At 37.7% G+C, this 11,733-nt stretch overlaps 1 protein-coding gene and 1 pseudogene across 2 annotated transcripts in view; one reads left to right on the forward strand and one right to left on the reverse strand.

The window, feature by feature from the left end:
• Positions 1–1,298: 1,298 nt before the first annotated feature.
• On the forward strand, positions 1,299–2,556 carry LOC107653520 (putative L-aspartate dehydrogenase; annotated as a pseudogene).
• A 1,817-nt stretch (positions 2,557–4,373) lies between these two features.
• The window catches only part of LOC107653402 (glycogen [starch] synthase, muscle-like), a 12,164-nt gene continuing 4,804 nt past the window's right edge, over positions 4,374–11,733 (reverse strand). For both annotated transcript variants that reach the window (XM_016440114.1, XM_016440121.1), the window contains exons 4-16: positions 10,615–10,806; positions 9,751–9,936; positions 9,349–9,493; positions 8,957–9,074; positions 8,746–8,866; positions 8,486–8,592; positions 6,938–6,997; positions 6,659–6,851; positions 6,407–6,533; positions 5,763–5,858; positions 5,471–5,634; positions 5,240–5,320; positions 4,374–4,666 (exon numbers count right to left, since the gene is read on the reverse strand). In XM_016440114.1, coding sequence (XP_016295600.1) covers positions 4,454–4,666; positions 5,240–5,320; positions 5,471–5,634; positions 5,763–5,858; positions 6,407–6,533; positions 6,659–6,851; positions 6,938–6,997; positions 8,486–8,592; positions 8,746–8,866; positions 8,957–9,074; positions 9,349–9,493; positions 9,751–9,936; positions 10,615–10,806 — 1,803 coding nt within the window. In that variant the 3' untranslated portion in view covers positions 4,374–4,453. The remainder of the gene's footprint in view (positions 4,667–5,239; positions 5,321–5,470; positions 5,635–5,762; positions 5,859–6,406; positions 6,534–6,658; positions 6,852–6,937; positions 6,998–8,485; positions 8,593–8,745; positions 8,867–8,956; positions 9,075–9,348; positions 9,494–9,750; positions 9,937–10,614; positions 10,807–11,733) is intronic.

Consider the following 11,733-nt stretch of genomic DNA (forward strand, 5'->3'; position numbering starts at 1 on the left):
GATTTGAGACTTGTAAATATGTAGATTTTTGTTACTGGAAATAAAGTAAACGTTACCTAAAATTAATAAAAAAAAAATAAAAAAGATTTAAAAAAGAAACTTGAAAACACAACAAAATTACTAAACCTCTAAAAAAATCTAAATGATAACGGAAAATATAAAAATTGAAAAACTAATTCAAACTAATAATAAAACCTATAATTGTATCTCAAAGATACTAAAATAGCTGTTTTAAGATCACTGTTTCCACCATGAACAATACTACAGAATATTCAAATGCCAGTGGACTCACACAGTCTCTAATCATTAACAATCCTGGCCGACATGCACTTTAACCTGCTCTATCCCAGTCTCTCACGCTCAAACAGTGAAGAGATCGACGGACATCGAAAAGAAAAAGAGAGTAAGAAGTAGAGAAAAGGTGAGGAATTAGGAGGTAAGTGAAGGTTGTGAGGACAGATAGTGTCATTGAGATCAGTGTTCGAGATAAAGGAGAATATATAGTTGGACACTGACAGAGAGGTGGAGAAAATGAAAAGGGGGAGGAGCCAATGATTGAACCAAGAGCACGTGTGGGGAATATAAAAACAAATCTAGTACATGCTGGTTTGATGTTATAGAGTTTACAAAAATACAGTTGTTGTTGTTGTATAGATGTGAATAATAATAAGCTCTCTTGAACTACTTTAGCAGACCGACAAATTTAAAAAATGATTTTATGGTTCATCTGCTGAATCCCTTTTCTCACTTTGTAGATATGACTGATAGAGCCTTAAAGGTTGGAATTGTGGGATATGGACATTTAGGTGAGTTCTCCAACGAAAACTTATGTTTCAAGAGCCACAACTTTCTCTGCTTTGATTAAATTTGCACTTCAAATCTAATATTGCAAAATAGCATTGACAAAAGAAGAACTTTCATTAATAATCGTTACTGTTTTAAAATAGTAAATAATACTATTTTTTATTTTTCTCAAGGAATGAGCGTAGAAGAACCGTACATGGTTGCATAGGTCGTGTAAAACCTGGAAGTATCAGGGAATTAAAAAAAAAAAATTCTAAGCCTCATAGAATTCATAAAAATGTCTATAGTATATAGTGATTATACAGTTTTACATATGATCTGCACATTAATATTTCAGCTGATAAGAGATTGCTCATGTGTTTATTTTAAGCCATTTTATGCCCCATATGTGAGTGTGCGAGTTTGTTGAGTCTGTTCTTTGTTTAAACTGATTCACGGATCTGTCTGAATGATTCATTAGCGAATCTGTCTTAATTTGATTGATTTGAAAAATCATGGAAATTTATTGGCCAAAAAGTGTGGAAGAGCTGTAATCACTTTTATGTTCAGTATCAGTTCATGTTCTGTCAGGCCATGAATCTTGTATTTATTCTTTTCTCCTTATTTAAGCCAGTTTCTTGTTGAGAAGATCCAGAAGGAAGGGCCTGAGGCGGGGCTGCAGTTATGTTTGGAACCCGAAATGCAGACAAACTTAGAGATTCATTGCCCAAAGAGCTGATTCTACATGACCTCTCAGATTTCACACGCAGGTAAAATTTGTATATAATTTGTATATATAAAGTTTGTATGCACATGTATGTTGCATATTTGTTTAAATGGAAGAGAGACAGCAAAGCAGAGAGCATTACTGTGGCACTTACATGTGTTCTATGTGTGTGTTTGGTGTTTCAGAGAGACCAGTGTAATAGTGGAAGTGTGCCATCCACTGATAGTTAAAGAGTTTGGGGTCAGATTTCTGTCACATGCTCACTTCCTGGTAACTTGATTGTTTACCTTTATATTATAACCAGAAATCCTGACTGCCATAGTATTTACATTTATTTCAAAATGATTATCAGCCGTGTTGTCTTAGTATAACTGTCCCTGATCATGTTTTCCCCTTCCTCAGGTGGGCAGCCCTTCTGCCCTCTCTGACCCCAAGCTTGAGCAAGATCTTCGCACTGCTGCAAAACAGTATGGGAAAACACTTTATGTGCCCAGTGGTGCATTATGGGGTGGCCAAGATATTAAAAAAATGAATGGCAGTGGAACTTTGCGGGTAAGGCTATTTTCTTATAATTATTTTTAAACACAAGAAATTAAAGCACTGTTCAAAATCTGACTGTCCATAAAAAAATATTTATCTCCAAGAGGTGGTCTGCCAAAATTAAAATACTAAATATTAAGTTAGCATAACCAAAACTAAATTTCAACATATGTTTCATTGTCCCTGCCACATTAAAACATATAAATTACATTTCAAATGTTTTCCTTATAGGCTCTCTCCATCCGAATGTCTAAACATCCCTCTTGCTTTCGGCTGACTGGTGGTCTGCTCTCTGATTGGACGGAGGGAGAGGGGAGGCGGGTCTTGTACAACGGTTCAGTAGCAGAGCTCCGCCCCATCGCCCCAAATAATGTGAACACTATGGCAGCTGCAGCCATAGCCGCATCTAAGTTAGGCTTCCCGGAGAAATCGTCTCAGACACTGCATGAGTAACAAACTAGACCTAGTTTTGATCTAGTTTCTGTGATGAAGCGGGAAGTAAGCTGAAGTGGCACTTGGCACTATGATAGGGGTTTTTTGGGGGGTGGTTGCTAGGGCATTGCTATGTTCTGTAATTGCTAAGGGGTTCAGAGTGATTCTTAGGATGTTTGTTGCTAGTGTAACCCCTCTCTCCCTGGTCCTCACCGCCACACCTCATTCTTATTCCGAGTGGGTTTCGAACCCGGGTCTCCGGCATGGGAGGCGGACACACTAACAAGGAGGCTAAATGACTGCAGCCACTTGCATCAGTCGCTAGTGCGTCTCTCTTGAGATCAGGGGAGTGAGGTTTACCTGCACAGCACCTACGCACTGGCCTCCGTTACACTCACCCCCCTATACCTCACTCCCATCCGTCTCTCTTGAGATCAGGGGAGTGAGGTTTACCTGCACAGCACCTACCCGCTGGCCTCCGTTACACTCACCCCCCTAATACTCACTCCCATCCGGGTCACGGCACCGATGTAACCCCTCTCTCCCAGGTCCTCACCGCCACACCTCGTTCTTGTTCCAAGTGGGTCTCGAACCCGGGTCTCCGGCATGGGAGGCGGACGCACTAACAAAGAGGCTAAATGACTGCAGCCGCATCTCTCTTGAGATCAGGGGAGTGAGGTTTACCTGCACAGCACCTACCCGCTGGCCTCCATTACACTAGGTGGTTGCTCACTTACACAAGTAAAAAAAATGTAAGGGTCCCCGAGTCCCAGGTTTGGGTTTTTGTTCAAATCCCTAACCGTTAATATGACCTATAGGATTTGTAACGTGAGCATTAGCGATCTAAGAACATGATTATTGCAATATCTCTTTCTCCTTCTCTCCAGATTATCAGACTACCATATTGTGGAGGCTGAAGTAACTGGTCCAGATGGGTTCACAGTGAAAACGGTGCAACAAAACCCTGCCAAACTGGGAGCTGTAACAGGAAATGCCACATACAATTCCTTCTGGAGCAGCTTACTGGGTATGTGTGTGTAAGAAAGACAGATGGAGTTAACTGACGGATTGCATAGCCAAAAACCACAGTATGAACATCCTTAGCCAAATCTGGATTTACACAGAGAATGCAGGCATAAAAAGCCATTATTCTATCGTAAACGTTTTAGATTCTTTTGGAACTAATAATGACCATGACTGTCAAACCATGATTTAAAGTAAATAACAGCTTAAATTTGGGTCTGTTCTTCATATAAAGATATTGTATGACATTAAAAGACTTAAAATAAAGTGCGAGTCTTAAGGATTATTTGTATGATATTTTTATTGTATTTTTTGGCCTTGACAGCCCCTGGTCACCCTCTGTGTTTATTTTGTATATAAAAATATAACATGAACATTCTTCAAAACCTCTTCTTTTGTGTTCCATGGAAGAAAGAAAGTCATACAGCTTTGGAAAAAGTGTATACATAATTTTTTTCTTAAACTATTCCTGTGAAGAGTTTCTAATAAAGATCTCTTTAAAATAAATGTTTGTAACATTTATTTTTATCGTCTCACTTTTATTTGTATTGTCGTTTAAGTTTTAACAGTGGCCATTTGAATGTCAGCTTTAGATTGGCATCACTGGCACACAGCTGGATGTCAATTTCATATGAATCCGTATGAATTGTCATATGAATAACTCCAGCTGCTATTTAATCCTTTGCTCTCTGTTGTTTTTTTATGAAAGACACCAGAGAAATCTTTCAACAGAAAGTCTTAAAATCACACACTTTGGCTCACCACATACTTAAATATCTTATTTATTTCTCTTCAGAAAACCAACATGCAGACATTCTGTTTGTAGGCATTACGTTCATTTTTAGGGGAGTGTTATTATGTGTGTAAAGTGTGTGTGTGTGTGTCACAGTGTATGTAAGTGCCTCACAGTATAAGCAGTGCGTGTATGTATGCATGTAGGGGTGTGTTTTAGTTTTTCTCAGGAAGACCAACTGTCTGATTCTTGTTCCGGTTCGGCAAGTTGAACGGTTGGCGGATGTTGACCCGGTCTTTCTCCACCTCTAGATCTTCATCATACGGTTCCTCTTCATCTTCAGCCTCACTGTGATGAGGAGACGAGTGAAGCGAGTGGGCGGGAGATGGGGGAACTGAGGCGGGCCGCGGGTAACGGAAGCCTGTGGCCTGAATTATGTAAATAAAAGAATAAATGTCAACAAATATTTACATCTAGTTTTAGACGGCTGTCTAGAGCTGTCAGAGATTCTCAATCTTTTTGACTTCAAGGCCCCACATTGTCCACAACAATATTCAAAGGCCCCATGACTTGTCCAGTTTTTTTTATTTTTACTTTCAAAATATTTTTTATTCACATTTTTTACCTGATAAACTGAGTAGAAAAATGTATATTGTAAATATATTAAAATTACCATGGAAATTAAGACTTAAGTAATGTACATGACTATTCCTTGGCTAGAAATCACATTTTTAATATCTTATATATTCAGGTTTTTCATTGAGGAGGTGAATTAAAACAAGATATATCTTGATTTAAAGTTTCTTTTTTTTTTTGTTTTACTTATGTTAATTGTTGTTTCGTCTAATTTGAAATAATTTTAAGTCATCTTGAGGCCCCCTTTGAGGTCTGATGAGGACCCTGGTTGAGAATCGCTTTTCTAGATAATTAAACTTCAGATTTTTATTAAAATAAAATGAATAAACTCAATTTCAATATCATGCTTCATCATTTTAACTTACGGAAGTGGGTTCTTGAGGCTCATAGATGTAGGTGTCCGGGAAAGCTTTCGCTAAAGCCATATGGCGGGCAGAAACATAATACTAAGAAACAGAAACATGCTATATTAGTTCATGAACAATAAGCTGTTAGCTTTGTTTTGATGCACATAAAGTTAATTGGACACATCTTGTGGCTGACAGTCCCGGATGATCTGAAAATTCACTGTGTATTTTGTGTGTGTGTTATCTGACCCTGCCCAAATATCTCCAATCTAGCAAGTCACTGAGGCGCTCTGTCCTGTTCCTCTGAATGATCCTCTGCCTGCGGCTCTGCTGACAGAACTGAAACAGGAAAGACGTCAGCTGATTACAGGACTCATCCACCCCACGATACCGCCGATCCAGAATATAGATACCTGAAAGAGAGGGAATTTACAAGAATGTGCATTACACATAATGAAATGAAATAAATCTGATTCAAACAAAAATGAGAGAATCTTGTAGGTAATGTTCATCATTTCCATCATATATGTACAACTCTCACCGTAAGCTGATGGGTCGGCAATGTGCTCCTCCATGAAACAGCCAAACCCAGACAAGTTAGTGGAGATCGATGGGATGCCCATCACTGTACACTCAGCTGAGAAAATGATGTGTGCATTGTATTGAGTGGATGTTATTAATACATAATTCATACAATATCATTCAAAAGTTCGGGGTCAGTATGATTTTTTTGCATGTTTTTGAAAGAAGTCTCTTCTGCTCACCAAACTGCATTTATTTGATCAAAAAAACAGTAATATTGTGAAACTTTATTACAGCTTAAAATTTCACGTGATCCTTCAGCTCAAGAAACATTATTATTATCAATGTTGAATACGGTTGTGCTGCTTAATATTTTTGCTGCTTTTTTATATTTTTGTGGAAACTGAGATACAATTTTTCTTTGATGAATAGAAAAAAATATTTTTAAAAAACTATAAAAATGTATTTACTGTCACTTTTGATAAATTAAATGCATTCATTCTGAATAAAAATTATTTCCTGTTACTATAACAGAATATATAATTTCATGTACTAAAGCCATGTACTAAAAAAAGTGTTACAATATTACTGACCAAAGTTTTGAATGGATCATGTATGTACATAAATATGTGCACGGTACACTGGTAGTGTGTGCAGTTTTACCTGGTGTGTATCCCCAGGGTTCATAGTAAGATGGAAATACTCCAAGATGGCAGCCTCTCACAAACTCCTCATAGTCCATTGGCAGGAGAGGAGAAGTTGAGGAGAGAAACTCTGGATGGAAGATTACCTAGTTAAGAATATGAGGCATTAAAGTGGATTCAGTTGTTTTTCTACATAAAGAATTAGTGCACCTTTAATTACATTATCCATTACAGTATAGTTATCTGAGTGTGTGTGTGTGCATGTACGTACCTTGACTCTGTCCTGAGCACTGTTAAAGAGGCCGATACGGCGGATGCAGTTGAGGATGGGGTCACTGCTGTCCTCCAGCATGTTGTGAGTACAGATGGGGGGCAGGCACTGGCGCTGGGTGGCGAAGATGGCACGTTTCATCATGGTGAAGTCCTCTTTATCTAACATCTTAGACACATCAGGCAGCTGCCCTCTAAAAACAAGAAAGCAAGCAATGTCACTCCTCAGAAGAGATTCATACATTTTCTAAAAACAGTTAGAACACAACAACCAACTCACACTAAAAGTGATTCGTAGAGTTTCTTCCCAAAGCGCTCCTTCACAGTCTGTGCAGTGTCCCTGGCAATACAACAAAGACGGAATTTCACAACAAAATTCATTCCCTGTTTCAACAGTCCCTGTGTCCAAGTAAAAATTTGGAAAAAAATTGTATATGGTTTTTGAACAACACGAGTGCGAGTAAATAAGAAAAGTTCGTTTTAATCATTTTAACTACTCTTTTCAATCAGGTGACATTCTGAATACTGTTTATTTTAAGTAAATCTATAAATAAATAAATATATTCCTTTCTACATCATCACACATCAATCACTGCAGAATGGCAACAGAAAACAGGCAGTTGTGTTAGGATGCTCTAGACCAGGGGTTCTCAAAGTCTACATTCAAAGGTCCAAATCTGAATTTTCATCAGTGTTAAAGGTCCGGACCGGAACAATTGGTTTTTAATAAACATACATAACATGCATAACAAATAAATATACATTTTTTGAAAAAATAAAGTGCAAAACAATTAATTTAAGTGTCAGCAATAGAGGTCAACCCAATAAGGGTTTTTCTCTGGCCGATGCCGATATTTAGAAATCAGGGCAGCCAATGGCCGATATATGATGCTGATTTTTTTGGCCGATATGTTTGGCAGATTTTTTATTTATCTCATAAAAGCGAATTTGAATAAATGATTATTGCAGGGCACAAGATGGTAATAGTAATAGTAGTAGTAGTAGCCTAATTCATAGTAATAATACATGGCTCAAAGCACCTTCTCAAAACAGTTCTGAAGCATGCTTTTTGTTTATGTTTGCTGACAGACACCAGTGTTTCTCCCAGACTTGCAAATGCACATCCATTCTCTGCCAGCAGGAGGCGCTGTTGGAGCGGAGATAAAAAAAATTTTTGCCCATTTTCGATTATCCGGGAGTGACGCGCAGTGACGCGCTGCCAAGATGACGACAGCTGGCTCCGCCTACTTTAGGCTTCAAAACGCTCCTCAGAAGTCTACAGGTTATGTCACGGACACTACGTCCATGTTTTTATACAGTCTATGGTCCGGACTTTGAGAAGCACTGCTCTAGACCATTGTTGTTATTGTTAAGTACAACTAAAACTACAATTATTACAAATTGTTTTCATTAGTTTAATTAAAAAAAACGCTGAAATACATAAAATATAAATATTAGATGAGATGGTTAAACTTAAAAATCTGGCAACTAACTGAAAAAAAAAAGTTGAAGCTGAAGTACTAAAACGACCAAAACTAAAACTGAATTAAAAATAAAGAAACTGAATTTAAATAAAATATTTAAATTAAAGAATATTTTAAAAACAAACTAATAAAAATGACAAAAGCACATAGCAAAATTACTAAAACTTAAACTAAAATTAAAATGAATAATAAAAGCTAATGCAAAATATTAATAACTATAACAGTATATAAATAATACTAAAATAAAACTGCGTTCTAGACAACTTGGTTGTTTATATTAAGTCGGCTGAGCTAAACGGTGTCATTCATGTTAGCAGTCCTCACAGTGCAGTTGTCATGGTTACCAGAGCTGTTTCCGTACGGCTTGGCCCTTCAGGGTCTCCACGTTGAAGTTGTTGGTACGAGCAGGCATGATGAAGAATGCTATTATGGTCACCTCGCTGTGATTCACCTGGACATACAAGAATAGCGTTTCAAATCAAGGTCAAATTTAAACCTTTTCTAACAAAGATTCTTCATCTTTATAACATTTTGTGTTCGCATTGTGATGTATTGTAATATTTTGTGTTCGAATGGACAAACAACCAAAAACACAAATACTTACCCTCAACAGGTAATTAAGTCTAGCCAATGCTTCAAGAAAGAGGTCAGCTCCTTTATTTGAGAATTCATAGCGTCCAGCAATGAAGAGAAATACTGTCTTGTCAAGGTTAAAATCTAAATGCCTGCACACAAAACAATAAGAGAAAACATATATGACAGAGTGTTTTGCTTACGGACACATGAATATGATTGCGTGTCTTATGAGCTCTGACCCGTAGAAATGGCCTCTGACAAACTCCTGGATGCGCGCTTTACTCTGAGCGTGGAGGTTCTGGAACTCGTGCATGGCTGAGAACTTCTTCACATTCAGGCCATTTGGAGTCACGATATCTGACAGAAAAAGATGAACGTGGATAACTTTGGCAAATAGACCAAATAGGGTCAAAAAGCAGCAGCTTCCTGGCCAAAGTCCAGTTCTGAACAAAATCAGGAAGCATCCACAGTGATGACATGAAGCCAGAATCCTTTTCTAATATCAGATCAATCCGCACATGATGACATCTTAAATTATATCATCTGACTGATTCATGACTGCATTTTGTTGCCATTAGGATGCAGTGTTACAATCTCTTGAGGAAACAGTACAAGCAGAAACTGAAGTCACCTGGTTTCCGCTTTAGTAAGTGCTCGGCTTCAATGGCAGTGATCTGAGAGACGGTGGTGAAGACGTGTGCACAGCGGGCTGCTGCACGCTCCAGACAGTACCGATGATAGATCTGCCTGTCACCTGCCTCTTTATCCACATTGAACTATACATGGAGAAATAACGACAGACACTTCAGGAAGCTTTCTTTAACTTAATTCCATGAACTTGTCTCTCTCTCTATATGTGTTTATCCATTTAGAGCATCATCTTGGTGTCAAAACTTTATGTGCTTAAAAATAGGGAACATTTTCTAAAGAAATCTGATTCTATCTGGCTATGAGGTGTGGGTTATAATAAACAGCATAAACAGTAACAGAGGACGTATCATTTATCCACAAACACACATTCTCTCGCACAAACCTCAGCGAGCTTGTTGTAGAAGTCAACGCTCCCAGCACACAGGTATCGGCCGAGCAGCGTGGCATGTGTGGTGAAGATGGTTGCTACGGGTAACTGGCGCTGCCTGCATAAGACGAGTCCTAAACCCGCCAGCCACTCGTGAAAATGCGCTACAATGTGAGGAGGTTCGTCACACTGAGCTGCATACTGAAACACACATATTCAAATTATAATTAATGAGGATTAATAATATTGTGTGTGTGTGGGGGGGGGGAATTGTGTCCAAGTTTCAATTTAAAAAATGTGATGTATCTTTTATAAAAAAATTTAATTCACTGGATAACCAAAAACAGGAAATAGGCGTAAGAACATTCTATTAAATTTCTATTATTATTATTTCTATTGAATTTCTATTAAATAACTATAACTTTTTTTTCTCACTGAATTTTGTTGGGAACATAACATGCGCATTTACAATCACAAAATTAATATTAATATAGATATCATATAAAGACAGAATGAAACACACTTCCCGTGTTGTTATAGTTAACTAAAATTAAAACTATTAAAAAGTTTTTGTAAATTAAAATAAAGCTGAGATAAAACACAACATAAATATTAGATGAGAAGTGTAAACTTCTAAAAAACTTACAAGGCAACTAACTGAAATAAATAACTTTGTTGTTAAAGTACTAAAATTACTACAACTAAAAGTCAATTAAAATAAATTAAAGAAATATAAAAAAACTATAATCACAAAAGGACATAACAAAATTATTAAAACAAACTAAAATTAAGATGAAACTGAAAATACAAAAATAAGATTTCAAAATATTAATAAATACTATAACAGAATAGAAGTAATACTAAAACAACACTGCACACCTCTCCCAGTAGCCATGCAGTGAGGAAGCCAAAGAGAACAGCATCGTTTGCCTCTCTGTCGAACCAGGGCACACCAATACTGCAATTCTCCCACAATTCAATCTTCCAGCGGTCCAGAGACCAGGCTGTGAAGCCCACATCTAGCAGAATCACATATGGAGAGCCTTCAATCAGCCATCGACCAAAATATGCCTAGAGTAGAAGGGAAAGGAAGGAAGGAAATTAGAAACCTTGTCAATTTGCTAGATATTAAAAATGATACCATTCAACAGAAATAGTATACTGATAACTAAGACCTGATATGTTCATAAGATCTTCACACAGTTTTGCCCCAAATTTTCAATGATCACAACTCACACCATTTGGGAGGCAACTCCCGGTTTGTTAGTCTTAAGACATCATTGTGTATCAACAACAGATGAAGCCACATGGACAAGCTAGCAAACATTTTTAGTTAATACATACCATGAAAAACCTGGATGCTTGACTTCGATTTACACAAATTCATTTCTGTTCATACTGATGGCAAAGTGACCCTGCAATAACGCTGGTGCCAATTTACACTGCATCTCTCAGGGGAAAATTTCCTCAAAGAACTGAAATAGACCTCAGTCTGGCTGTCAGACACTGATATAGCCTTTAACCTTTAAAGGGGTCATATGATGCGATTTCAATTTTTCCTTTCTCTTTGAAGTGTTACAAGCTCTTGGTGCATAAAGAAGATCTGTAAAGTTGCAAAGACTAAAGTCTCAAATCCAAAGAGATAATTCTTTATAAAAGTTAAGAGTCAACCACGCCTACCTAAAACGGCTCGTTCTAACACGCCCCCACATGTCTACGTCACGATGTGGGAAGATTTGCATAACGCCGCCCAAATGTTCACGCAAAGAAAGAAGGCATAACTTTTATTCTCGCTGTAGTATTGTTGTTGTTGCCGCTGCCATGTCGTGAAGGCGCTGTGTGTTTCGTTGTGAAAGTGAAACTACTTTGTTTGGTCTTCCAAAAGAGGACGATATCCGCTTCGTCATGCCTAGAGCTGATCCATGATTCCATGGTCGCTGAGGAAATACACCAACTTTGCACTGTGAATCGCCGGATCGGCTTTCACCGTGGACGAAG

This window comes from Sinocyclocheilus anshuiensis, unplaced genomic scaffold (genome assembly GCF_001515605.1).
Source record: "Sinocyclocheilus anshuiensis isolate Anshui unplaced genomic scaffold, SAMN03320099.WGS_v1.1 scaffold2013, whole genome shotgun sequence".
NCBI lineage: Eukaryota > Metazoa > Chordata > Actinopteri > Cypriniformes > Cyprinidae > Sinocyclocheilus > Sinocyclocheilus anshuiensis.